General features: G+C 43.0%; 2 protein-coding genes across 8 annotated transcripts in view; both read left to right on the plus strand.

The window, feature by feature from the left end:
- RAD17 (RAD17 checkpoint clamp loader component) overlaps positions 1-4,091 on the plus strand; it is a 35,360-nt gene extending 31,269 nt beyond the window's left edge. For all 5 annotated transcript variants that reach the window (XM_055421916.2, XM_055421918.2, XM_055421919.2 and 2 more), the window contains exons 16-17: positions 1,425-1,482; positions 3,312-4,091. In XM_055421916.2, the coding sequence (XP_055277891.2) occupies positions 1,425-1,482; positions 3,312-3,576 (323 nt within the window). In that variant the 3' untranslated portion in view covers positions 3,577-4,091. The remainder of the gene's footprint in view (positions 1-1,424; positions 1,483-3,311) is intronic.
- Positions 4,092-4,532: 441 nt separating this feature from the next.
- On the plus strand, positions 4,533-27,630 carry MARVELD2 (MARVEL domain containing 2). Of its 3 annotated transcripts, none has more exons than XM_088827743.1 (7): positions 4,533-4,598; positions 9,504-10,667; positions 11,791-11,826; positions 18,191-18,339; positions 21,766-21,937; positions 24,916-24,966; positions 25,079-27,630. In XM_088827743.1, the coding sequence occupies exons 2-7, from the start codon at positions 9,519-9,521 to the stop codon at positions 25,103-25,105; spliced, it is 1,584 nt and encodes a 527-aa protein (XP_088683869.1). In that variant the 5' UTR covers positions 4,533-4,598; positions 9,504-9,518; the 3' UTR covers positions 25,106-27,630. The 3 variants fall into 3 exon arrangements, with proteins under 3 accessions (XP_088683869.1, XP_055277888.2, XP_055277889.2); XM_055421913.2 differs by having other exon boundaries at positions 25,569-27,630; XM_055421914.2 differs by lacking the exon at positions 4,533-4,598 and adding an exon at positions 4,634-4,764 and having other exon boundaries at positions 25,569-27,630.
- The last annotated feature ends 326 nt before the right edge of the window (positions 27,631-27,956 follow it).

Consider the following 27,956-nt stretch of genomic DNA (forward strand, 5'->3'; position numbering starts at 1 on the left):
AGCCTCCATCCTTTGCTCAGGGCTGGGTGGAGAAAGGGAGCCCCAAACTCTCAGCTGGCAACACTCTCTAAGGGAAGCTCTATGTTCTTGGCTGCATCCACCTGGAGTGAAGTGTCTCCCAAGCTGAGGAAGGGGAAGAGCAGATCATGACTCAAATGCGAGACTCTTTGCTGTTAGATTTTCTTGAGTAAATGTTTCCTCGTAAAATAACATTTACCATCTTAAACTATTTTGTTTGTTTATTGATTTGGCTGTGCTGGGTCTCTGTATCTGCACAGGCTTTTCTCTAGCTGTGGCAAGCAGGGGCTGCTCTCTCATTGCCATGCGCAAGCTTCTCATTGCAGCGGCTTCTCTTGTTGTGGAGCACAGTCTCTGGAGTGTTCAGGCTTCAGGAGTTGCAGCTCCTGGGCTCTAGAGCACAGGCTCAGTAATTGTGGCACACGGGCTTAGTTGTTCCACGGCACATATGATCATCCTGGACCAGGGATCAAACCCGCCTCCAGTGGCAGGTGGATTCCCTTGGCAGGGGAAGCACCCATCTTAAATTATCTTTAAGTATAAAGATCCCCTGGAGAAGGGAAAGGCTACCCAGTCCAGTGTTCTGGTCTGGAGAATTCCATGGACTGTCAGTCCATGGGGTCACAAAGAGTTGGACACGATTGAGTGACCTTCACTTTTCAGTAGTCTTCAGTATATTTACTTTGTTGGGCAGCCAATCTCCAGAACTTTTTCATCTTGAAAAATTGAAACTACCCACATTAAACACTAACCACCTCCCTTCCACCCCCATGCTGCCCCCTGAAAACACTGCCTACTCTATGAATTTGACCACCCTTGGTACCCCACTTTAGTGCAATCATACAATATTTGTCTTTTTATGACTGGCTTATTTCACTTAGCATGTCATCAGAGTTTATCCACATTATAGCATGTATCATTTCCTTCCTTTTTGAAGCTGTATAATATGACATTGTATATATATTTACCACATTGTGTTTATCCATTCACCTTTGATGGACACAAGTTGCTTCCACTTTTTGACTATCACCAATAATGCTGCTGTTATAAAAATGGGTATACAGATATTTCTTCAAGACCTTGCTTTCAGTTTCTTTCTTCCTTGGGTGTATAGCCAGAAGTGGAATTGCTGGATCATGTAGTTACTCTGTGTTTAAGTTTTTGAGGAACTACCTCACCGTTTTCCACAGCAGTTACACCATTTTATTTTCCTACAGCTTTGTCCACATCCTTGTCACCTTGTTGGTTTATGAGTTTTTGTTAATAGTCATCCTAAGGGGTGTCTCATGGTTTTGGTTTGCATTTTCCTAACTATTTGTGACTTCAAGCATTTTTTTCATGTGCCTTTTGGCCATTCTTCTTTGGAGAAATGTCTGTTTAAAACTTTTTTAAAATTTCTGTTTTAGCTCAGATTTCTTTTATCCAAGATATTGGAAGACTTCCTCTAAAGCGACACTTTGGAAGGTAAGCTGATCATTTTCATTTTCAAAGAGCTGTTACCTAAATAACCACCAAATACTTTATCTATTTATTCATTATACGGTCAATAAATGTTATCTGTAAAGGTTAAGAAATATATGTTGTACCAGTGATCAAAGACTATATGATCACATTATAGACCCATCTACTGTATTTATTACATATAACAGCATTTTTCACCAGCTCAGAATCAGGTTAGATAGAATCATTGGATTACAAAGGCAGTGGAATCTTTAAAATCCTTGAGTTCAGCAAATTTTGCATAACTGAAAACCCCTTTGCTTAACGTGTTCTTAGCATATATTTGGAGTGTATGATGGTCAGGAACGTCTTATTTCTTTATCATTGAAAATTCAGAGAAGTGAAAACGTATATAAACACAGGGATGAATCTCCATCTACACCGTTCATTCTGTTGCAGAATAGCTTCTCGGCTAGTGTCAGTGATTAGCACAGTGCTTGTAGCTCGTTTCTACTTGGCTCCTTTATAAGATCAGAGTGTGCGCTCAGGCATTCTAAAACAGGTTTAAAAGGGACTCACGTCCTGGTTTTAAAAGTAAATAATAGAAATGGCACCTATTACCCTTTATACTAGTTCTCCTATTCCTGGTCCCAAATGGAAAACTTGCTTATCTGGGATTTTTTTCCTCTACCTTCATAGAGTCAATAAAGGCCTTTGTTTAATGGTTTCTTCTGTACAGTGACTTAGCTATGGGGAGCTCATCTTTCCTTTTACAGAAAGATAATGATGGATGGATTTTAAAGCATCATCCCAATGGGATATGATCAGGTCTCAGACCTTTTATAAACTTCCCTTTTTTCCTCACTTCTCTCTTAATCACAGAAGGACCAGCTATTCTCACTGGCTCCTTTCCCTCCAAGATTATGACATCAAAATCAAGGGAAGACCATCTTCTGTTGTCTTTTTCCTCCTCAGATGTAATTAAAAGAACAAGAGTCACTATTTTATTATTGGTTCAAGTACTTAATCTGAACTGAGAGGCAGGATTTGTCGGTGCTGCTTATCACAATGACTGGTACTGCTGTCTTTCACTTACAGTGACCATATTCAACATTATCTTTGATTTATATTGATAATGTTGAATATTCTGATACTTGATATTTAATGTTTCTACTTAATAGCTGCATAGTTTCCTTTAATTGAACCTACACCTTGTTTTGTATTAATACATTTAGCTTGTTTCCAGCTTTTATTATTACAACCTTCCTTGAAGCTAGATCATCATGCATGTCAAATACTATTTATGTAGGATGAATTCTGTGATATAAAATTGCTGGATCAGTGGATAGACATTTTTGCTGTATGTTGCCAGATTGCTTCCAAGAATATTCTGCCACTCTTAATGCCCACTTAAAGCGTTTCAGCATATTCTTTCCTCCTAATGCTTTCCACCACTGGGTTTTTGTATCTTAAAAGCTCTTTTCCAGTTTGAAAGATGATAATGTTATTTTAATTTACATTTTAAAATTACAAATTAGGTTGAGCAATTTATTTAGTAACCATTCTTCTCCGTAGGCTCTCTGTTCATGTTTTATATGTTTTTTATTTCATTTTTTTCTTTTCATAAGAACTGTTTACTAAAGATATTAATTAACTTGTATTATAAGTTGTAATGATTTATTCGGTTTGTCATTTACCTTTTAGTTTTGTTTATATTATTAAATAAACTGGAGTGCCTGGTTAAAAAGCACAAGAAGGTAAATGAGAGACCACGGGAGATGGCTTTATAATCTCCAAACTCTTGATGTAATTTAATTTGATTATTATTAGTGCCTGTGTTATGAATCTGGCAGGTTGAAAATGGAAGCCCTGACTGACAGGGAGAATGGAATGATAGAGGCGGACAGTGGAGATGAAGCCCAGCTTACTGGAGGGCAGTCTGCAGAGGAAGCACTGGGTGAACCCACTCAAACTGCTGAACCTGAAACCTGGTCTCTTCCTTTGAGTCAGAATAGTGGGAATGAACTGCCGGCCAGCCAGCCTCAGCCCTTTTCAGCCCAGGGAGACGTGGAAGAAGAAGACATGAAAATAGAAGACTATGAGAGCGATGGGACATAGAAAACAACCTGCCCATGAGATTGTTAACTGACAGACTCATATTCATGTTATTCAGTGGTACTTGAACGGTGATAATAGACTTCAGGTGAATTAGTTTGTTAATTCTTCTCCTAGTATTTCAGCACAGAGAACTGACCTCTGTTATGTTGAAGCAAATAGAAGCTCAAACCTTGAAATAATCTGTTTTTTTCTCTAGTATTTATTTAGTCTTGTGAGTGGTGTTAGGAGAAGAGGTCAGTGTGTATGAAGTGCATTTGAACGTTATGCCAAATAACAGAAAATGTGAAGGAATAATTCAGAACACAGAAACTCTATGGGCTGTAAATAAGAATTATAAAACAGCTTAGGATGCAATTATGAGTGTAAATAAACTTTGTGCCTTATTCACAATTTCTCTCTGGTCTCTAGCTTCTCAGATGCCATTTTTATATGTTGTACAGTGGAATATTTTAGATTACTTTCTGGAAACTATTTACATAATTTATATAAAAATTAAAATATTTAATTTCTTTCTGTTTCTTCTGTATTTCAATGTTTCTTAACATGCACTGTCTGCCATGTATCATTGGGCATAGGACACAAAGTCTTATTCATCCAGTGCCAAACTTTGTCAAAAATAGGGAAGGAAGGGAATGGCAACCTTGCGAAGAAAACTCTCCGGAGGGTTTAATCCAATGGCACCCCACTCCAGTATTCTTGCCTGGAAAATCTCATAGACGGAGGAGCCTGGTAGGCTACAGTCCGTAGGGTCGCAAAGAGTCGGACACGATTGAGCGACTTCACTTTCTTTTCTTTTTCTTTTAAAGACCTTTCCAGAGCTCTCCCAGCGGAGCCAGATCCGAAGCTATTGCTATAAGGTGTGGGTGGGGAGGGTGGGGGACACCGACCCGCCCAGGCCCCAGGCGGGAGTCCGGGCCTGACAAAGCCGGGCGGGGCGAAGCTCAGCCCGGCCCCGCCCCAGGAGCCCGATCTGGGTTTCAGAGCCGCGGGCGGCGAGGGCGCTTTGGCAGGTGGCCGCTCAGGTGAGCTGGGCCCAAGGGGTGGGGCCCACGTGACCGGGAGCGGGCGGGCAGGGGCCCGCGGACCCCAGGCAGGTGCGCGACGCGGGGTAGGCCCCTCTGAGCGTCCTGGGCGCGCGCTTGCTGGGCCGCCCGCCACTACCTTCGGCCGAGGCAGGCCGCCGGCGCGGTAAGGGGTGCGGGCCCCGGGGAGAGCTGGGGCCTGGGAAGCAGGAGGGCCCCTCGGCCAGCCGGGTTTCATGCGGCAGACAGGTGCCGGGCGAGACGCGCCCCACCCCCGGCCAGGAACCCGCGGCGCTTCCGGGCGCAGGGTTATCCTGACCTGGGCTGGTCCGGCCCAAGTTAGTTCCGGCCGCTTTGGGGCGGAATCTTGAAAGACGGAGAGTGCCTTTTCACTCCGACGCCGAGACGCGTCCCTGGGGGTGCAGGGCTGAAGACCGAACGGGATAGGTGGGGCGGGGGCGGAGCGACGAGCCGCGGCCTGTGCAGGGACCCCGACAAGGATGCTTGCAACTGTCCCCGAGTTCACAGCGCAGTTCCCTTTCCACTGGAAGCCAGTGGTCCGTAAAACCCGCCCGTGTCTGGGGCCCAGCGTAACTTGAAAGCCAGCCAAGTGGTGATTCTGTGGTGTGAAGGTGACCAACCGGATTCCTGTAAGACTTTCCTGGGAGGACCGTTTCTACTAATCACCGCTATGGTGTGTGCAGACCGAAAGAAATCAGGGCCCGAATGAAGTAAGGGCCCGGGGGCTTGATCAGAACAAAAACTCGCTCTGCCTCAGCATGCTGATTCTAACGACGCTCCGTGAGACCCTGAAAGATGCTAGGGGTATCCAGATACTGAAGTGTAAAAATATAACTGGCTGGACCCTTCTAAAATCACATAATTTGCTATTACACATTTATTCAAATTTGGAATTTTGACTTTTTAAGGTGATCTTAGGCTTTCCTTGTAGCTCAGTCAGTAAAGAATCTGCCTGCAATGCAGGAGACCTGGGTTCATTCCTGGGTCGGAAAGATCCCCTGGAGAAGGAAATGGCAACCCACTCCAGTATTCTTGCTTGGTACAGTCCATGGGGGCCACAAGAGTCGGACACGACTTAGCGACTAAACCAAACCACCACCAAGGTGATCTAATTCAAATAAGCTACTTTTCACAAATCTTCCTGTTCAGTCGCTAAGTCGCGTCCCACTCTTTGCAACCCTATGTATGTTCCTCACTGTCTCCCTTAGTTTGCTGAAACTCATGTCCGTTAAGTCGGTGATGCCATTAGAAGTGAGCATAAATTAGATCCGTTATAGTGAAGCACATTTTTGCCAAACTGGTATCCCTTAAATGCCTGTATATCAAAGATATTGAAGGATATGTAAAACTTGTTAAAGTTATTTGTTGTGCTTTTGCCTCTATTTTTTTTAGGAAAATATTTCAAGGATTGTACTAGTACTACACATTCTTAGAATTTAAGTACTTTTAGAAAACAGATAAAGAGGTAAAAGACCAAAAGAATACTGCTAATTGCTGTCATTTATATAAATTATTTTCTATACTAAATTTTTTCTCCTACTTTTCATTGGGCACCATGTTGGGACTCACAGTTAATTCTTTAAAATTCGAGTGCCCCTTTAGAAAACTCCAGAATTTAGACCTCTCCAGCTCCACTCAATACCCAGGTGATTGTATTTAGTCTGTGGTAGTATATACCCTTCTGTGGGCAGCCTACCTACTTGTTAGCTTTGCCTGAACTTTTCACAGGTATCTTAGACTCTCTTTAGGCTGCTCCTCCAAGGACTAAACTGGAGCAGTGTAGAAATATTGTAGATAAAATGATCTGATGTCTGGGATTTGCTTTAATCTATTGACGAATAAAGGAGAAGGTATAGATGAAACAGTATTGATAAGTTGATAATTATTGAAGTTGCTAATGGGCACATAGGGCTTGTAATACTATTCTTCCCACTTTTTGTTGTGTTTGGAAGTTTCTTTATTAAAATTTTTAATTTCCTGTACAGAGTTCGACCTCCTTCTTGCTATCTTTGTTGCTACCACCATGGCCCATTGGAGTACAGCTGACCCTTGAACAACACAGCTTTGAACTCTGAGGGTCCATTGGGATTTTTTTTTTCTCCAATAAATATGTATACAGTACGGAGTGGTTTGCAGTTGGTTGAATCCCTGGATTTGGAATCACAACTACACCTTACCAACTCCTGTGTTGGTCAAGGGTCAACTGTATTTCAGTGACCTCCTAGCCAGCCTCCCTCTTTTCACTCTTTTCTCCTGGAATGTACTATTAGCATACAGAGTGATCCTGTTTTAAAAAATAACAACAACATCATGTCAGATCTCTACTGAAAATTTTCCAGTGGCTTCTCATCTCACTCCCAATAGAAGCCTAAATCCTTTCTAATGATTTTTGAGTCCTAAGGATTCAGCAATGGCAACCTACTCCAGTACTCTTGCCTGGAAAATCCCATGGACGGAGGAGCCTGGTGGGCTGCAGTCCATGGGTCACAAAGGGTCGGACACGACTGAGCGACTTCACTTTCACTTTTCCCTTTCATGCACTGGAAAAGGAAATGGCAACCCACTCCAGTGTTCTTGCCTGGAGAATCCCAGGGACGGGGCAGCTTGGTGGGTTGCCATCTGTGGGCTCACTACAGTCGGACACGACTGAAGTGACTTAGCAATAGCAGCAAGGATTCAGACAGCCTCAATTCTACTACTCACCCCCTCATGCTGCTGCCTCCGTGCCTCAACAATGCTAGGCACTCCCGCTTTAAGGCTTTTACGCTAGCTGTTCCACCTGCCCGAAACACTTCCCCTGATACCTGCCTGGCGTCTTCTCTCATCTCCTTCGTTTCTATATTCAGATGTCTTGTTCTCTCTGAGCAATTCCCTGGCCACTCTATTTAAAATTATAGCATCCTATCCACACTGCACTTCTTACCCTCTTTCCTAATTTTGTTCGTTGGCATCTATTTCACTTGCCTTATCTATCATCTGTCATCCCTGCTCCCCACCCCCAGAATTAAAGCTGCACGAAGGCAAGAATTTCCATCAACTTTTTTCACCAATACATCTTCAGCAAACCTTGTGCATGACCAGTACTTGGTAAATAATTGTTTGAGTGATAGATCTCTGTTTGACAAAGTAAAAACAAAACCTTAGGAATTTCTAAATTGTTCAACATCATAAAGGTGGGATTACCAGCTTTAATTCTGAGACCTTTACAGTGCCAAGTACAATACCATGTGCCCAGTGAGCCTTCAGTAAATACTCATGAGCAGTTTAAGGCAGAAAAGCATTGTACCTTAAACATAGTAGTTATAATAGCAAATAGTTTCCTTTATGCATATGTGTTCAGGTCATTGATTTCTTGAAATCATCAAGTTTGATAAAAAGCATATTTTCTATTTTTCAGATGGATTAAATACTCTCTAGGATAGCTTTTTGGGCTTCCCTTGTGGCTCAGCTGGTAAATAATCTGCCTGCAATGCGGGAGACCTGGGTTTGATCCCTGGGTTGGGAAGATGCCCTGGAGAAAAGAAAGGCTACCTACTCTAGCATTGTGGCCTAGAGAATTCCATGGACTGTATAGTCCACGGGGTCGCAAAGAGTCAGACACCACCTTCTAAAAAACTTATTTATTTATGGCTACATTGGGTCTCTGTTGCTACGCACGGGCTCTCTGCAGTGAACAGGGGCTGCTCTCTAGTTAACGGTGTGTGACTTCTTGTTGCAGAGCCGAGGTCTAGGCCCTTGGGCTCAGTAGTTGCGGCTCACAGGGTTAAAGCGTTGGGCGCCGTAGTTGTGGTCCACAGGCTTAGTAGCCCCAGGCAGATGCAATCTTCACAGACCAGGGATTGAACGCATGTCCCCTGCACTGGCATGCAAATTCTTAATCACTGGACCATCACGCAAGACTTCTGAGATACTTTATGAGTCTTTCCATGGCTGCAGCAAATCACCTTTAAATAATTGCTCTGGAAAGAGTGATGTCCATGGCCATTGCTGTGGCTCTGAGAAGTCAATTTTCTAGTAACAAGCGTTATCCCATTAGAGTGGAAGAAGCGACTCCCAGAACATGACTTCCCAAGTTAGGAAGGAAAGGGGCTCTCCACTCCATGTGTTTAGCAGACTGCTTCTAGTGGGCTGTTCCAAAACAGACTCGAGCTAATGAAAGTGAAAAGAATTTGCTGACCCATCAAATTTTGGTATGCTCAAACTGTTAAATATGTTTATTTAGAGATTTGAGGAAAGGACTCTGCTTGGAATGTGTTAGCACCCTGTCTCAAAATTTAGTCTCATTTTGGTTTTTTACATTTTGTTGTTTATAGGGCTCATAGGTAAATTTGACTTTAAAATGTTGTAATCTAGAACTAAGATTTAAGATTTTAATTGCCCTTAAAATCTCATAGAATGAATCTGTATCCCTGGCTAACGTAATTGTTACACATGTTTAAAATGTACATATTTGTCATTTTCTATATCATAATGATTCAGAGTAGGCAATGGCAAGCCACTCCAGTACTCTTGCCTAGAAAATCCCATGGATGGAGGAGCCTGGTAGGCTGCAGTCTGTGGGATCGCTAAGGGTCGGGCACGACTGAGTGACTTCACTTTCACTTTTCACTTTCACACATTGGAGAAGGAAATGGCAACCCACTCCAGTGTTCTTGCCTGGAGAATCCCAGGGACGGGGGAGCCTGGTGGGCTTCCGTCTGTGGGGTCACACAGAGTCGGACACGACTGAAGTGACTCAGCAGCAGCAGCAGCAGCATATCATAATGATTAGATGTGATCATATTGGTTTCCTGAATATGATCATTTGCTACTAAGTGAATAAAACCAGCATCATTGAAGGGATACATAACTAAGCATAAGTGATAACTTTAATCCTGACCCCAGGTGTGAACATCACAAATGTCATCCAGTGACAGAAGATCCAGGAATCGGGACAGACACTATGATGAGGTCCCAAGGGACTCAGACTATCCAGATGGCACCGTAAGAACCTTCCAGACTCTTCGAGACAGTGAGCTAGCCTTGAGCGCTGATCCACTGCCACCACCTCCTCTCCCATTACAGCCGCCCTTCGGCCCAGAATTCTACTCAAGTGACACAGAGGAACCGGCCACAGCGCCAGATCTCAAGCCTGTAAGACGCTTTGTCCCTGAGTCCTGGAAGAACTTCTTCAGAGGGAAGAAAAAGGACCCGGAGTGGGATAAGCCCGTGTCAGACATCAGATACATCTCCGATGGAGTGGAGTGTTCACCTCCAGCCTCGCCCACAAGATCAAACCATCGTTCACCCCCAAACTCCTGCAAAGATCCTCACGGTGGGTCTGAAGGCAGCTGGCATTCCCAGAAAGAGACTGAGGCCATGTTTCCTCATGATCCCTATGGATCCCTAGGCCGACACACGCACACAGCCCGAACCTACAGCGAGAAGGTAGAGGAGTATCACCTTAGGTATTCCTACATGAAGTCGTGGGCAGGCCTGCTGCGGATCCTGGGGGTGGCCGAGCTGCTGCTGGGGGCCGGCGTTTTCGCTTGTGTCACAGCGTACATTCACAAGGACAGCGAGTGGTATAACATGTTTGGATATTCACAGCCCTATGGCATAGGAGGCATGGGTGGCCTGGGCAGTACCTATGGGGGCTATTACTACAGTGGCCCCAAAACCGCTTTTGTCCTTGTGGTTGCTGGCTTGGCCTGGGTGACCACCATCATCATCCTGGTGCTCGGCATGTCCATGTATTACCGGACCATTCTCTTGGACTCAAATTGGTGGCCCCTCACTGAATTTGGAATCAATGTCTCCTTGTTCATTTTGTACATGGCCGCAGCCATAGTCTACGTGAACGATACCAACCGAGGGGGACTCTGCTACTATCCGTTATTTAACACGCCAGTGAACGCAGGATTCTGCCGGGTGGAAGGAGGGCAGATAGCAGCCATGATCTTCCTCTTTGTCACCATGATTGTTTATCTCATTGGTGCTTTGGTTTGCCTAAAGTTGTGGAGGCACGAGGCGGCTCGGAGACACAGGGAGTACTTGGAGCAACAGGAGGTAAGGGGTTTCACCATCTTTTTTCTTTCTTTCTGCTCTTAGCTCCCTCCTTAAATACCTACAGTTCTCAAAACAAAGCTGTCATTGTTTTTAATGGTCTGAAGTTCCAAAGGCCTCAGTCAGTATCTGACGTGCTCTGACCAGATAACTCACTCTGGCGTGTCACTGTTGTGTAACGTTGCAAGCAGACCCCAGATGTGTAACGTAATACATAGTTCGTTGGCTGCACTATTGTCTGTCCAATACATAAGAGAAGACACAACTACTGAATTTCTATAAAGAAGAAGAATAATATATTCGGTAAAGTAAATGTCCCATCATTAAGAACAATCTTGATCCCTTAGTATGGTAAGACTTAATAAAAAGCATAATTGTTCAGTTGCAAGAGGAGAGTGCTCATTTAAATCTGTAATGAAATCTGAAACCCACTTTTCTTGGAGTTTACAAATTTATCTCAGTATTGTAAGCATATTCTTAAGTTTTACATCTGTGTATGCAAAGTACAGAATTTTAAATTTAATCAGTGTGAAATCAGATAGTGAAACACATCCTCATAATTTTATGTAATTTAATAATAATGGAGTTCTTAATATCACTTCAAATTCTACATTATTATGGCTGTCATTCATAATTCTTTTATTTCTTTTCCTTTTCTCAACAGAAACTTGCTTTTATAAGACTTTGTGTAATGGTTGATTAAACTTGAATCACTTCTGATGCCTGTTTGTATGTTGCTGTATGTTAAGACATATTGACGTGTAGCTTTTTTCTATTAATTATAAAATTACTAATGTAACCATCCCAAACTCTTTAATTGTGTGAGGTAGTGAGAATCAAGAATAAATAAAATCTCTAGGTAGTTCAAGGCAACTCCATAATCGTCCCCACCATCTCCTTATTGCCAGCTCTGCTCTCTGCTCCTGATTGACAGGGAGTCACAATTATTCCTCCTCCTCTGGTTCGCCACTGGTCCATCAAAAGGTGGCCAAAAGAGTCGGGAATCCGTCTGTAGAGAATCAGTATCTATAAAATTGAAATTGGGTTATAAATGCAAAGGGACGAAACTGTTTGCTCAGTAGCTTCACACACCTCTAAAAAGTCATTTTAACTCTTTCTGTTCCAGATAAGTGAGCCGTCATTGCCATCAAAAAGGAAAATGGTAAGAACAAAGCCCACATCATATTTTATCTCTGGATTTGTCATTTTTCTCTCGTCTGTTTATAGATCATTTGTCTGTAAATGTGTATCTATTGCTTTCAGCTCAGTCAGTTCAGTCGCTCAGTCGTGTCCGACTCTCCGCGACCCCGTGAATCACAGCACGCCAGGCCTCCCTGTCCATCACCAACTCCCAGAGTTCACTCAAACTCATGTCCACAGAGTCGGTGATGCCATCCAGCCACCTCATTCTCTCCCCCAGCCACCTCGTCCCCGTCTCCTCCCGCCCCCAATCCTTCCCAGCATCATAGTCTTTTCCAGTGAGTCAACTCGTCGCATGAGGTGGCCAAAGTATTGAAGTTTCAGCTTTAACATCAGTCCTTCCAATGAACACCCAGGATTGATTATTAAGTTCATAATAGGACTTTTTAGCTTTTTTCTAATGCTAAAAGGGCCAAATCAGACAAGGCTATTTGTAGTATCTTTTAATTTTATTAGATGAAAGGTGCAAGTGAACATAGTTGGTTCTTATTATATATTTAATTTTTCTTTTAAATGAAGGCGATTCTCCCGTTTTCTTCACTGTCTTCAGTTCTTCTCTCTTCTTTCCTATTCTTGTCATGTTGCTTTCAGATGCCAAATTTTGTCGTGTTGGGAAAGAAATCCCTATTCCACAGTTTACTAACTGTGACGGTAGACAAGGTACTTACCTTCCCAGGCCTCAGTTTCTTCATCTGTAAAATTGAGATAATAATAATTTCTACCTCACAAGTTTGCTTGAGAGGATTAACTGAGATGCTGTTATTATAATTATTTGTGTATATATATAATAATATATATTTAAATCATAATTTTGCCTCATTGAAAAGTTCTTTTTTTAAGATATTGGGCATTATTTCTTTTCCTTTTTTTTTTGGGGGGGGTCCCCACATGGGATGTGGGATTTTAGTTCCTAGATTAGAAATTGAACCCATGCCCCTATAGTGGAAGCATGCAGTCCTAATCATTAGACCACTAGGAAAGTCCCTGGGCATTATTTCTAAGCAAAAAGTTAAGTATCCAACCTTTGGATTTGTTTCTTTAAAAAGGAAGTATATTCCCTTAATTCAAAATGCAAAAGGATCTCTCACAAATCCTTCATGAAATCAATTTATGATCTTTTCTCATCCCTGTACGGTGGTTTCCCAGTTCTCCCGTGGAGGCAACCAGTGTTACCAGTATCCTGTGTTTCCTTTCAGAAGTGTGTTAGATAGATATCTATTTGCTTTACTCCTTTTACACAAATGGTAGCATACCATACCTACTGTTATATACCTTATTTTTTTCACTTAACAATGTATTTCTAAGATTTTTCCTTATTAGTACATAGAAAACTTCTGCATTCTTGGTTTCTAACTACGGAGTATTGCATTTTATGGTTAGACTGTAATTCATTTGGTCATATATTAACATGTGAGTTGTTTCCAACCTCTCACTATTAAAAATAGTGCTTCAGGGAATAACCTTATACATGCGACTACATACTTATACACACTTCCTTTCATATATGTGCAAGGACATTGAAATTCTGAGAAGCGAGTTTCTGGATCAAAAGGCATGTACATTTTTGTTTTGGATGCCAGGTTGCCCAGTAGAAGGTCTACCAATTTCTATCCCCAGCACACTGCAGGCTTCCTCACACCCTCACCACACAGTGTTAGGAGATTTGTCAACCTCTGTCAACCTGGTAGGTGAGAAACATCACTAACGTAGTCGTAATCTGCATTTCTCTTATCAGGAGTGAGGTTGAGCCTTTTTCATATGTTTGCATTTTCTTCTCTAATAACTGTCTGTTTACATCTTGTCCAGTTTTTTTTTTAATTGGGTTGCTAGTTTAAGTTCTTTTTTGTTCAGTGCATTCATTTTGAAAATACCTTTGATGAGTTTCTTTTTCACTTTGTTCTCAATTATGTTGTCACATACAAATATTAATACTATTTGAAAACATTTTGTTCATGCTGAAAAAAGGACTTTATTAAGTGGATGAGCAACAGCCTGACTCAGCAATCATGATTAAAACATCGGTGTCATCATTAATTCATGCACTGGACAAACACGTGACAGGTTGTGGGCCAGTGATAGGGACACGACAAGGAACATTGTCTCCATTTCCCAGGGGCTTACAGATCTAGTGACAAGCACTAAGATTAGTAGAGTGTGTGGTGTGCGTGTGAGAGCAAGCAAGCAAGAGTACAAAGCTAAATGACTCACGGATTTGTGTTTCTTTATCATCTCCTCGGGAAATCAATTTATGAATGATAATATCTCAAATTCAGCATTATTCATTGATCAAAGCAACTTTGAGGATCTGTAATTAGCCATGGTTTTTAAACGGTCAGTTGCGTTAAATGATTGACACGTATATGAAGTCATCTGAATTACAACTGAGCCTTGCTGTGGTTTTCCTAGAGATCCATAAATCTTTAGAAATCAAGGGATATCGGACCCGTCCTGACTGACCACCCATGGGGATAAGTGAGACTGGTATTAATATTAATAGCTGATCTATAGAATATTGAAGAGTTTCTCTCTCACAGGACACTGTAGTGGTTACAAACCTCTACAGTTTAAACCACCTTGTTCATAGAATTAGAGCAATACTGCTTTGTGTGTTGGGGGGGCATTTTGGTTGTTTTTTAATTGTACTTTGTTTTAACTTCCTGATTCCCTTTTTAAATTTTCGCTTATTTATTCAACATTAATTGTGTCAGGATATACATTTCAGTTAGACTTGTGGCTAACTCAGTGACTAACAATTCAGAGTAAGCTAAGTGGATCATCAGTTTTCTACAGAAAGAAGTTCTAAGTCCTTAAGTGTTGAGCAGATTTCTAAACTAGAAAAGTCAAAATCTAACCTGGAGAAGCTCCCTGGTGGTCCAGTGGCTAAGACTCCACATTCCCAATGTAGGGGGTCTGGGTTCAATCCCTGGTCAGGGAACTAGATCCCACATGCTGCAACTAAGATCTGATGCAGCCAAATAAATAAATAAAATTTTTAAATCTAATCTGGGCATAAAAAGTAATAGTGTGGGTTTGGGATTGGAGTCTGTGCATCATAACATCAAATACACTTACAGGGAGGGACAGTCAGAAATTGAACAAAAGCACCCGAAACACATATCTGACTCTCCCCATTTCTAACTTGACAGTGTATTCCTCCAGCCCATTTTTTATTTGAAAAGCTTGGTAATTATATCCATAACATTACTTACTGCAGGCTTAATTGCTTTCTCTTGCCTCACAGCAAAGCTTTTCTGTGACAAGACTAGTTTTTGCTAGATGCAGAGAAAGGTCATAAAATCTGGGGCCATGTGTTTGTAATCTGGAGTACTATTTGAGAGTGGTGTGTCCCAGGGCTGGAGCCCAACTAACTTACTTCCTGTGAAAGCCTGAAGAGGTTTTCATTTTTGTCTCATGTCTAGTTCTAGATTTTTTTCCCCAGGTGATTTTCTGAACTGATGATCAGTGTGGTTTACCCAAAAAGAGTGAAAGAAAATGTTAAGAGCATAAAAATGGGGGAAAATGTAAAGCAGGTGAGATAGTCTGTGTGGAAATATTATGATTTCCTAGAACTCCTTTTTATATTAAAAGGTGAATCTTGGAATTAGGGATGGGCAAGTAAGGAAAATGAATAGCTTCGGCTTGAAAAAACTTGGTGACTGCAGCCATGAAATTAAAAGACACTTGCTCCTTGGAAGAAAAGCTACAACCAACCCAGATAGCATATTAAAAAGCAGAGACTTTACTTTGCCAACAAAGGTCTGTTTAGTCAAAGCTATGGTTTTTCCATTAGTCATGTATGGATGTGAGAGTTGTACTATAAAGAAAACTGAGCACCGAAGAATTAATGCTTTTGAATTGTGGTGTTGGAGAAGACTCTTGAGAGTCCGCTGGGCTGCAAGGAGATCCAACCAGTCAATCCTAAAGGAAATCAGTCCTGAATATTCATTGGAAGGACTGATGGTGAACTGAAACTCCAATACTTTGGCCACCTTATGCGAAGAACCGACTCACTGGCAAAGACCCTGAGGCTGGGAAAGATTGAAGGCAGGAGAAGAAGGGGACGACAGAGGATGAGATGGTTGGATGGCATCACCGACTCGATGGCCATGAGTTTGAGCTAGCTCCACGAGTTGGTGATGGACGGAAAAGCCTGGTGTGCTGCAGTCCATGGGGTCGCAAAGAGTCGGAAACGACTGAGCGACTGAACTGACTGACTGACTGAAGGGGGAGCCTCACACTGACCCGTCTGTCCAGCGTGACTACCTGGGTAGAATTCGTGATTTTGACCATGCAATCTGAGTCTGCCCCAGGGCTGCTGACCAAGGGGGTCAGTGTGCTCCCTGGACGCTTCTCAGGCAGCTCTGGGGGAAAACGGGTTGTTAAATATTTAGAAGCTAAAAAGGGACACCGTGAAATGGAAATTCACTTACTTAAGCCAAAAAATTTCCCCTGATTTTAATACCATGTTGGATTTTCAAGTTTAAGCATTAAAGAATTCAATAGGATGAAGAAGTGGCCTTCTGACCAGCGAGGAACAAAGCGGAATAGATGCTAACCTCAGAATAGGTTTCCTAAAATAGTCTTTGATCTCGTTTCCTCTGGGTTTTCTGCTCTCCACTCGCATTCCTGCTGTTTGGGGCTGTGGCTGGGCATCGTTTCTGCAAAGGAGCCCTGGTTCCCCTTCCGCCTAGCCCGGGTGCAGGCTTCCCCTCTCGGTAGCCCTCCCCCAGGGCGAGTTAGCAGCCTCCACATCTAATCTGGGCTTATCCATGGGCTGCACTATTTGGTGAGTTAACAGTTGGAGGTTTTTCAGTTCAGTTCAGTTGCTCAGTCGTGTCCGACTCTTTGCAACCCCATGAATCACAGCACGCCAGACCACCCTGTCTACCACCAACTCCCAGAGTTCACTCAACCTCATGTCCGTCAAGTTGGTGATGCCATCCATCCATCTCATTCTCTGTCGACCCCTTCTCCTCCTGCCCCCAACCTTTCCCAGCATCAGAGTCTTTTCCAGTGAGTCAACTCGTCACATGAGGTGGCCAAAGTATTGCAGTTTCAGCTTTAGCATCAGTCCTTCCAGTGAACACCCAGGATTGATCTCCTTTAGAATGGACTGGTTGGATCTCCTTGCAGTCCAAGGTTTTTAGCGTGAGCTAATGTTAAATGAGACCTCAAAGGCAGCCTCTGAGAGATAGAGAAATCAGGAAACAAAGGGTTTTCAAACCTGACTGACCAGGTAAAGAGCAAGGTTTTAAATTCCCGTTTTATATTTTGTTTTCAATAGACTAGGGTCCCTCCCCAGCCATTCTCAATTAGTTCATGGAGTTTTATTCAGCAAGCACGGACTGAAGACCCAAGGGCGGAGGGGAGGAAGCTTTCTTCTATGTCACGGAAAGCAGTATGCCTTTGCCCACCTCCGCCTATCACAGCCTCATTTCTTGTGTGCTGCTTGGGCTTCCCTGGTGGCTCAGTGATTAAAGAATACGCCCATAGCGGGAACTTATGTGAACCCGGGGCGAATTCATGTCAATGTATGGCAATACCAACCAATATAATATTGTAAAATAATTTGCCTCCAATAAAAAATAAATTAATTACCAAAAAAAAAAAAGAATACGCCCATAATGTGGGAGAGCTGGGTTTGATCCCTGGGTTGGAAGATCCCCTGGAGTAGGAAATGGCAACCCACTCCAGTGTTATTGCCTGGAGAATCCCCATTGACAGAGGAGCCTGGTGGACTACAGTCCATGGGGTCACAAAGAGTTGGACATGACTGAGCAACGAAGCACAGCACCGCAACCAGAACTTCAGGGAGCTTTAGGATTGAGTGATATACATTTAAGTAAACTGATTTCCTCCTGTTATTCATTTAAAGAACCCAAAAGTCAAAAGGTGCTGTTTTTGAGGAACTTTGGGGTTTTTTTCTTTGACTGTGCCATGCAACTCACAGGACCCGGGCTTTCAGCAGTGAGAGCACAGTCTTAGCTAGAAAGGGCTGGGTCTTCATCGTTGCTTTTCACTTCATAGCTGTGAGACCTTGAATTCACTGAATCTCTCTGAACCTTACTCCTTTTTTTGTAATGTGGAAACCCCTGTCCTGGAATCCACCAGTCTCTCCAGCCTGCTTGGTATTCTGGGCACTGCCCAGTGGGGCCCCCAAGCACTCTATTCCTTTTTTTTTTTTAATGAGACTAGATTTTTTTAAATTACTATTCATTTATTTTTGACTGTGCTGGGTCTTTATTCCTCTAAGAATGAAGTTGAGATTTTTTTGCTGTTTTTTGCTTTTGTTTATAAATAAATCCTCTTTTTCCCTCTGACTGCAGTGCGACATGGCCACCAGCTGTGAGAGACAGAGAGACCAAGAAGTTAATTGTAAAGAACTGAGAGCAACAAAAATGAAACCTGAACTGCTGAGTGGACCTATTCCCCCGGGCCACATCCCAAAACCCATCGTGATGCCAGACTACGTGGCGTGAGTATCTACCTTTCTTCAAGGTAGAGATAGCGAGGTTCCATTTGGAATTTCATTTTTCTGTTCATCTTCAAGTTAATACTCTGCTTAAAGTCAATTATATTTGAACAGTTTGTTTCCTGAGAGGTAGTATATTGAATTGAAGGTGCAGTGTGGTCATTGAGGAATAAGGTAGTAAGCTGATTTCCTGTTCCTCTTGGTTGAATGGGAAAGTTATCACTTTGATTCTCTTTTCTTCCAGTTTTGAGATATAATTGATTTACAGCACTGGTTATGTTTACTGTGTACAGTAATGAAATCATGAACTTACATGCATCATAAAATGATTATCACAGTAGGTTTAGTGAACATCCATCCTCTCATATAGATACAAAATTAAAGAAGTGGAAAAAAATTTTTCCTTGTGATGAGAACTCTTGGGATTTACTCTTTTAATAATTTTCATATATAACATACAGCAGTGTTAATCGTGTTTATTATGTTGTACATTGCATCTCTAATACTTATTTATCTCATAGCTGAAAGTTCGTAGGTTTTGATGATCTTCATCCAGTTTTCTCTCCCTAAACTTCCTCTTCCCCTACCCCCGCCTCTGGTAACCACAAATCTCATCTCTTTTTCTGTGAGTTTGTTTTTGAAGCATAATTGACCTTCAACAGTATGTTAGTTCCTGGAACACAACATAATGATACAATATTTCTATACTTTTCAAAGTCATCCCCAGGATAAGTCTGTTATCATCTGTCATCATACAAAGATACTACATAGTTATTGACTATATTCCCTGCATTGGACATGTCGTACCTATGACTCATTTATTTTGCAGCTGAAAGTTTTTACGTGTTAATCTTCTTTACCAATTTCTTTGTTCTCCCCCACCTCTCTCCTCTCTGGCAACCGCTACTTACAGGTGACATAGATGGTTTTCCGGCTTTTGTCTTTTAACCTTCCTACTAGCTTTATACAGGGCTGATTTACTACCTTTACTGTATATTTGCCTTTACCAGTAAGATTTTTCTTTTTTTAATTTTCAGGTTTCTAATTGTGGCCTTTTCTACTTAAAGAAGTTCCTTTAACATTTCATATAAAGCTAGTTTGGTGGTACTAAATCTTATCTTCAGCTTGCCCGTAAAATTTTTTGTTTTTTGTTTTTGTCTGTAAAATTTTTGATCTCTCCATCATATCTGAATGAAAGCCTTACCAGGTAGAATATTTCTTGGTTGTAGATGTTTCCCTATCATCACTTTGAATAGTTTCTATCACTCCCTCCTGGCCTATAGAGTTTCTACTGAAATGTCATGTGATAGCCTGTGCCAGTTCCCTTGTGATCAAGTGTTGCTTTTCCTTTGTTGCCCAGGCTAGAGAAGCTTTTAGCTCTTATGTCTCTAAATATTTCCTCTGTCACTTTCTCTGTCTGTTCTCCTTCTGGGACCTTATAATGTGAATGTTAGTGTTCATGATGTTGCCCCAGAGGTCTCCTAAACTGTTCTCACATTTTTTTGTTAAATCATTTTTCGGTTCCAGTGAGTGATTTCCATTGCCCTGTCCTCCAGTTTGCTGATCTGTTGCTGTGTATCATCTTATCTACTATTGATTCCTTTTTGGTAGAGTTTTCATTTCAGTTATTGTATTCTTCAGCTGTGCTTGGTGTCCTTTTTATTTTTTTCACTCTTTGTTTGAAACTTCTAACTTCTCACCCTGTTCATCCACTCTTCACCTGAGTTCTTTGAACATCTTTATGAGTGTAATCAGGTAGTTTGCTTATTTCCACTTTACTTGGTTCTCTGGAGTTTTATCTTTCTTCATTTGGAACATAATTTCCTGTAGCTTAATTTTGCCTAATGTGCTGTTTTTATTTCTGTGTATTTGGTTGGTTGGTTTTGTTTCTTGACCTTGAAGTATTGGCTTTCTGTATAGGATGTCCATGTGTCCCCCCGGTGCACTCCCTTCTAGTCGCCAGTGCTGCCTGCTCTAGCCGCGTCCTCTGTGTCGGCTGCATGGGTCCTGCTGTTCCGGCAGGCTGACTGCCACAGAGGGTCTGATAGGCGTGGCTGCCTCCTAGTCCTGTTGCCAGGCCTGGCCCTGTGTGGAGGTTGCTGGCCACTGGTGGGTGGAGCTGGGTCATAAGGTTGATGCCTGTGAAGTCCTGGGGGGTCCTGGGGTTAGTGTTGGTCCACAGATGGGCAGAGCTGGTTTCCAGGGTTGGTGGTTGCAGGCCTGGGGAGCCCAAATCTAGGGTCAGCCTGCTTGAGTGAGGCCAGTTCCTGGCATGTCTGGCTGTGGGGTCCAGGGTGTCTCAAAGCTGGTGTCTGGCCCCAGGGCAGCTGGCTTTGGGGCCCAAAGTGTCTCAGAGCTGAGGTTGGTCTTCTGGTGCTGCTGGGTATGCCAGGGTCTGGCCAGGGGAAAGGTTGGGGTGGGGGTTAGTCCCATGACTTCAGCCTGCCAATGGGAAAGCTGGGGCCCAAGGGATCCCAAAGGTAGTGCCAGTCAGCTGGTGGGGTGGCGCCAGGTCCCAGGGTCAGGGTCCTGGAGTTGGTGTGCACCCACCAATAGGGCCAGCTGCTGGGGCTAGTGCTGGCCCACAGGTAGGCAGAGCTGAGTCCTGGGGTCTCTGGCTACAGGGTCTAGGGGTCCCAGAGCTGGTGTTGATCTTCTGGTGGACGGGCCCACCTGGCCCCCTAGTGAGTGGTACTGTGACCCCACCTGGCTAGCTGCTGGGCTGGGCATCCCCGTACTGCTGCTCACAGGCTGGTGGGCAGGGCCTGGTCCCTGTGCCAGTAAGCCAGAGAGAGGGTTACAGAATGGCGCTCAATGGCACCAGTGTCTGCATGGTCGAACAAGCTGCACAGAATAGCTGCTGTTAGTGACTGTGTCCTCAGGGTGAATTCTAGTTGCCTCTTGCCTCTCTGAGAGGCTCTTCAGGATCAGCAGTGGGTCTGACCAAGATGTCTTTCAACTTACTACTTCTGCTCTGGATCCCGGAGTGTGTGAGATTTTGTGTGTGTCTTTTAAGGGTAGAGACTATTTGCCACAGCCCTCAGAGTCTCCCGAAAGTAAGGCTCGCTGACCTTCAACACCAAATATTCTGGGGCCTTGTCTTCCCAGTACAGAGGAGCCCAGTGTGGGGCTCAGACACCTCACTCCTTGAGCAGACCTTCTGCAATTGTAGTTAACCTCCCATTTGTGGGTTGCCCATCCAGGGGTATGGGTCTTGACTTATACTGTATTCTGCCCTCCTACCCATCCTGTTGTGGTTGCTTCTTTAGTTGTAGAAGATACCTTCTGCTAGTCTTCTGGTCTCTCTCATCAATAGTTGCTCTATAAATAGTTGTCATTTTGCCATGGCCATGGAAGGAGGTGAGCTCAGGATCTTCCTACTCCACCGTCTTGGCCACACTTCAACTTTGGTTTATTTTTTTTCCTCAGGAAATACCCTATGATTCAGACAGGTGATGAGCGAGAACGCTATAAAGCTGTGTTCCAGGACCAGTTTGCAGAGTACAAAGAGCTCTCCGCAGAAGTTCAGGCCGTCCTGAGGAAGTTTGATGAGCTGGATGCCGTGATGAGCAGATTGCCGCGTCATTCAGAAAACCAGCAGGTGAGGCCTGCACTGTTGGGGAGGGGTTCCGGTAGAGGAAGGATGGATTCTGACTTTGTCCGAAATATAGAGAAGGCACAACCGTATACACCTGCTGTCTGGGGAAGCCACTTGAGATCGCCAGGCTGACAATTCAAAATATATCATTTAATGTCTTTTGCTTTCAATTGTTAAACAGTATTTTATTTTCCTACTTAAGTAAAATATAAATTTGCCTAAAGTACACACTGAGTCAATTAGGGTCCAAAGAGACAGCACACTCAAACTAAGATAATTTGAGGAGGGTTTATTCACAAATGGTGGACAGAGTGTAGAGGAGCCACCAGTGGCCATGCATTCTCCATGGTAAGTCTCAGCTGAGCAGTTAGCACCCCAGGCCCAGGGAGCACAGCGGGTAAGGATGGAGAGTGGATCTGAGGCTGCACATGTGAGCTGCAGGGCTTGTGCTTCAGACCGATGACCGTGGTTATGGCAGAAAGGAAAACTGAGGTGGAGACGGCAGTCATAGGAGACTCATGCTTTTTCTCTAATGTTTTGTCTTGTTCACATTTTAATATCTGGGAAATGAGGATGCCCTTATAATCAATGGCATTTTTTTTTACCTGACGTGCATTTCTTTCATTGAAATATAATTCACATAACATAAATTCATTGCTTTTAAGTGTCAATTCAGTGGTTTCATTTTTTTGTTTGTTTGTTTGGGTTTTTGTGGGGTTTTTTGGCTATGCCAAACAACCTGCAAGATCCCAGTTTCCCTGATCAGGGATTGAACCCACTCCCTCAGCAGTGAAAGCCCAGAGTCCTAATCACTGGACTGTCAGGAAACTCCCTGGTAGGCTCTAATATATTCACAAAGTTGTGTAACCATTACCACTCTAATTCCAGAACACTTTTATCACCCCTCCAAAAAAAATAACCCATACCACTTAGTACTAATTCCCCACTTCCCCTCTATCCAAGCACTGACAACTACTAGCGCTTTCTGCCTGTGTGAATTTGCTTATTTTGAACACTTCATGTAAATGCAGCAATAAAGTGTGTGTGCATGCTCTGGCACTCAGTTGTGTGCAACTCTTTGCCACCCCATGGACTGCACCCCACCAGGCTCCTCTGTCCACAGAATTTTTCAGGCAAGTTTGCTGAAGTGGGTTGCCATTTCCTCCTGCAGGGGCTCTTCTGAACCCAGGGATCAAATGCACATCTCCTGCATTGGCAGGTTCTTTACCACTGCGGCACCTGGGAATTGGCCTCCAATGTCTGGCTTCTTTTGTTTAGCCTCATGTTTTCAAGGTTCATCGGTGCTGGGTCAGAAATCAATACCTCATTACTTTTTGTGGTGGAATAATAATATTCCTTCGTATGAATATACCACAGTTTCTTTATCCATTTATCAGACAACGGACAGTGGATTATTTCTATGTTTTGGCTGTTATAAATAATGCTGCTATGCACATTTGTGTGTAAAGGAACACACACATGTAAAGGAACATTTATCCTTTATAAAGAGAATGTATTAATCTAATCTACCACTTGTGTCATTGAAATTTTTAAAACTCATACAGCATTTTTTAATAAATGTTGAATGTATGTATATAGAGTATATATCCATATTATATGGGGCTTTCCTGGTGGCACTAGTGGTAAAGAACCCTCCTGCCAAAGGAGGAGACATAAAGAGTCACAGCTTCAACCCCTGGGTCGGGAAGATCCCCTGGAGGAGGGCATGGCAACCCACTCCAGTGTTCTTGTCTAGAGAATCCCATGGACAGAGGAGCCTGGAGGACTGCAGTCCATAGGTTTGCAAAGAGTTGGACACGACTGAAGCAACTTAGCACACACATGCATATTTTATATGTAGATATGCATATTCTTCTCCTGAGACCTCTATTAGTTGGGCATCTTTGTTTTGACCAGACTTTTACACATACATTTAAATGAGTTATAATTATGAGCTCTCCAAGCCATTTTCCCAGTCTTGGAGTGATGGAAAGGTGTTGGCTAAGAGACACCTGTACCAGGAGCCAGGAGGAGTCCAGCACATAAGACAGGTCCAGGATCAGTTAGTACCATTGGGTGAACGGGCACGGTCCACAGTTCCAAGAAGGGTGACCAAGTTTAGACAAGGAAGGGAGGAGCAGGCGCCAGGCATCTGGATCAGCGCAGGCTGGGAATAGCAGGCTGGCTGACAGACAGATGCTGAGAAACCCGACTGTCTTGTGCAGTCTTGAAGCCCAGGCCCAGTGGTCTCGGGTCTGTAGGCTTTGTATGAGTGAACAGGGCTCAGGCGGGTGGGTCTGCAGTTGGCGGGGTGGGAGGGTCCTGATTACCGCAGGCACAGAGAGACTGGGTGATAATCCCACAGAGTATGGACAATGGTCATTTCCTCTGGTTTTTACCACGGCTTGGCAAGTGAGTAGCCAAACAACAGGGCCGCAGTTAGCCTCAGTGTCTCCTCCAGGCCTTATCCAAAGTGGAGATATTAATTGTATCACGAAAGTGAACTTCTGGGCCACAGGCTGAACTTTGCTGGGCAGGAGTCTGCCAGACAGGCTTGTTCATCTCCCAGTGTGTGCTCAGTACTCAGTGGCCAGTGTGCTATTGAGACATTCTTTTTTTTTTTCCCTCGCTGTGCTGGATCTTGGTTGTTGCCTGCGGGCTTTCTCTAGTTCCGGCGAGCGGGGGCTTACTCTCCAGTTGCGATGCGCAGGCTTCTCATTTCAGTGGCTTCTCTTGTTGCAGAGCACGGGCTCTCGGGCACCGGGCTTCAGTACTTACAGCACTCAGGCTCAGTAGTTGTGGCACACGGGCTTAGTTGCTCTTTGCGGCATGTGGGATCTTCCCAGACCAGGGATCGAACCCATGTCCCCCTGCATTGGTAGGCAGATTCTTAACCACTGGACCACCAGGGACGTCCTCTTGAGATACAGTCTGAGTAACTGCAAGTATTTTCATTCACGTATATGATATATTATTTTTAGGAACACGAGAGAATTTCAAGAATCCACCAAGAGTTTAAGAAAAAAAAGAATGTGAGTAAAACCATTTCCTTCTTATGGTGTAGCCTTATCCAGGTACAGTGGTGGCGACTGACAGAGTTCAGATGGTTGCAGCTAATGTCGTTCTTGTTTTGTGTTTCTTAAGATGCTACTTGTTAGGAACCGTGGATGACTGCTGGGCGCCCTTTGGTCTCCTCTCTGTCCTGAATACAGTCTGCTGTGTCGGGCTTTAGGAACCCAGGGAGATGAGCCCCCGGACGGAGCTCTTTACCCACATTCATTCACAAAGATTTAGGTTCTTCTACAGGTTTCTAATTCCATCCCTAACTTAATTGCACAACTCAGTAGAGGCTGGGGAGTGCTTTTGTTAATCCATGGTTTACTCTTTAATGTGTTCTAAACTACTCAAGTTAAGGGCACGTCAGCGCTCTACTTCTGACTCAGTTTTGCTGTGAACCAAAAGCTGTTCTAAAAAACAAAATCTACTGAAGTACACGTAGAGAACTTCCTATTATTCTTGTTGGGCAGATTTTGAAATCTACCATGAGAGGCCGTTTTCTGGGTGATAATGTGTGTTTCTGTGGTTTTCACTGAGGAAGCCAGTGGCTGGGATAACAGCTATGTTTCTTTTCCAGGATCCTACATTTCTAGAAAAAAAAGAACGCTGTGATTATCTGAAGAATAAACTTTCTCACATAAAGCAAAGGATTCAAGAATATGATAAAGTAATGAATTGGGATGTACAGGATTATTCTTAAAACTTATTTGAAACCACTTTTTTATATCATGCTTAATATTTATTTACTATCTTTTTTTATGCTGGTGTCTGTGATCGAGAAGCAAATGCCTCATGAATAGGCTTCTGGTTGGTTTAGCTGGTATGTCACGTTAAGACAGTTTGCGATTGCATTTCAGACATTTCAAAACAAATTCTAATTTACTAAGGGCCTTTACTGAGAGTGGAAGAAATTCTGGATTCACCTGTGTACAAATGGCGTTTATGTTGTTCAGATTGATTCAGATACTGTGTCCTTGTGGAGCGACGATCGAGGGAAGTCATCGGTCCTGGTGCTGCTCTTTCCTTTTTGACTGAGGCCGGTTCCCGGGACTTCTTAGGACAAATGTCTCATCCTAGCCAAAGATGTCATTTCTTCTCTTGAAAGGGCTTTGAATCTGAGATCAACATTTTCAAGCCTTATGACCATGGGCAAGTTGCTTAACCGGCCTGTGTCCATTTCCTCGTCTGTACAATGGGGCAAATTATAGTACCTACCTCACAGGGTTGTTATGAGGATGAACTGAGTTAATGTTTGTAAGCACTGCACTAGTGTTTGTGAAATAACAGACGTGTTTGTGGAGTGAATAATCTACCTAGAATAAGTCTCAAAGAAAGGACCTTAATGAGCAAGTCCAGCCAGCTAACCCAAGGTCATGGCCTGTAAATAACTCTCACACACGTTGCCTTAAACAGATGCTTCCCTGTGGCCCTGTGCCCACTGGGGTCCAGTGCAACCTTCTTACCATTCTTTAATCAACATCGCTGTGTACACACCTTCACGTTCCCACAGCCCAGCCATTCCTCTAAACCTCAAATGAAAAGACTGAGCATTTACTGTTTATTTTTCTGTCCTGTTTAGACGTCCATCCTAAGGCCCCGTGATGTTCCATCTTACTTAGAATCTCCCTTCGCTTTATTGGAATGCTTCATCATCCCAAGAATTAGCTTGACTTTAAGGCTTTATTCATGAGAAATGTTTTATTTTTGTTAATGTGAACAAGAGACTGCCTTAAAAATGTTTTTTAAAAAATCATTGTTATTGGATCCTATTCGGCAGTATCTATCTTGTAGATAATTTCCCAGGTGTAGAAGTACAAGTCACTCAGTCATGTCCGACTCTTTGTGACCCCATGGACTGTAGCCCACCAGGCTCTTCCGTCCATTGAATTCTCCAGGCAAGAATACTGGAATGGGTTGCCATTTCCTTCTCCTGGTGAAAAAGAAGTAAGGAAGTAGTAGGAAGGAAGTAATAGGAAGTAAGAAGTAGTAAGACATCAAACCAATGCTTTGGAAAGATAAAATTAAGGAGCAGCAAAAATGTTCAGAAAAAAGGAGACCAGGTGGGAGAATGCAGCAAATCAGAAATACAATGTTGGCTTCATACAGCTGTCATTCATATAATTAATACTTGAGGAATTTTCTAAGGTGATAAAACCAAAGAAAAGCATGTTAAAAAACAAAGGCTTGAAAGTATTGGTTACCGAATAAGCTTTCTAGTTCTTCTTTGTCAGTGAAATCTCATTTAGTGTATATTGTTAATATTTTCAGTCCTCAGTTCTCAGACAATGCTTAGGGTGCTACAAGTCCTAAGAGGTGATACTGAGGGAAGTGTGAGGCCCCCTCTGAAACCCTTCACATGAACTAGAACAGCTTCACTTTCTGTTTTATATACTGGGGTCCCATGTTAACATTTCACTTAAGAAAAACATCTATGCTTAAAAAAAAAGATGAAATAATACCACTTTGATAAACTATAAAGAGTAAGATTAATACTGAAATGAAATGTCAAGGACATTTAACTTTGTGAAACTATATTTTACTATAATTGTAAATGTTAATCTTTGAAAACCCATGTTATAATGTTGATTTTTGCAGTTTTATGTAAATACGTCGGTTTATTAAAATTTCAGTTACCTGTTGTTTTGTGTGTGCTTGTTTACTTTGCTAGCATTCCTGAGTTGACTGGGCATGTTCTTGAAAATATTTTCCATTATCAGAAAATGAACTGGAAAGTCATTGAAAGCTTGTAGGTCATAAAGCTCAGGTGACCATTTACTCCTCCCCCACTACTTGCAGGAATTCAAAGTCAAGGCCGCTGTTGGTTTCCTTAGGCTGCCTGCCTTAACCAAGTACCACAAGCTTAAGACAGCAGAAGTGTGTTGTCTCACTGTTCTGCAGGCTAGAAGTTGCAATCAAGGTGTCAGCATGACCGAACTCCCTTGAAGCGCGTAGGGGAATCCTTCCA

The sequence above is a fragment of the Moschus berezovskii genome, chromosome 18 (genome assembly GCF_049115385.1).
Source record: "Moschus berezovskii isolate FMDL1 chromosome 18, NW_MosBer_1.0, whole genome shotgun sequence".
NCBI classification, from domain to species: domain Eukaryota; kingdom Metazoa; phylum Chordata; class Mammalia; order Artiodactyla; family Moschidae; genus Moschus; species Moschus berezovskii.

Excerpts from the sequence above, each read along its gene's own strand:
- MARVELD2 (XM_055421913.2), top strand. The coding sequence starts at position 9,519 with ATGTCATCCAGTGACAGAAGATCCAGGAATCGGGACAGACACTATGAT. Across the intron at positions 11,827-18,190 it reads TGCCATCAAAAAGGAAAATG|TGCGACATGGCCACCAGCTG; the intron begins GTAAGAACAAAG and ends CTCTGACTGCAG. Across the intron at positions 21,938-24,915 it reads GTCATTCAGAAAACCAGCAG|GAACACGAGAGAATTTCAAG; the intron begins GTGAGGCCTGCA and ends TATTATTTTTAG.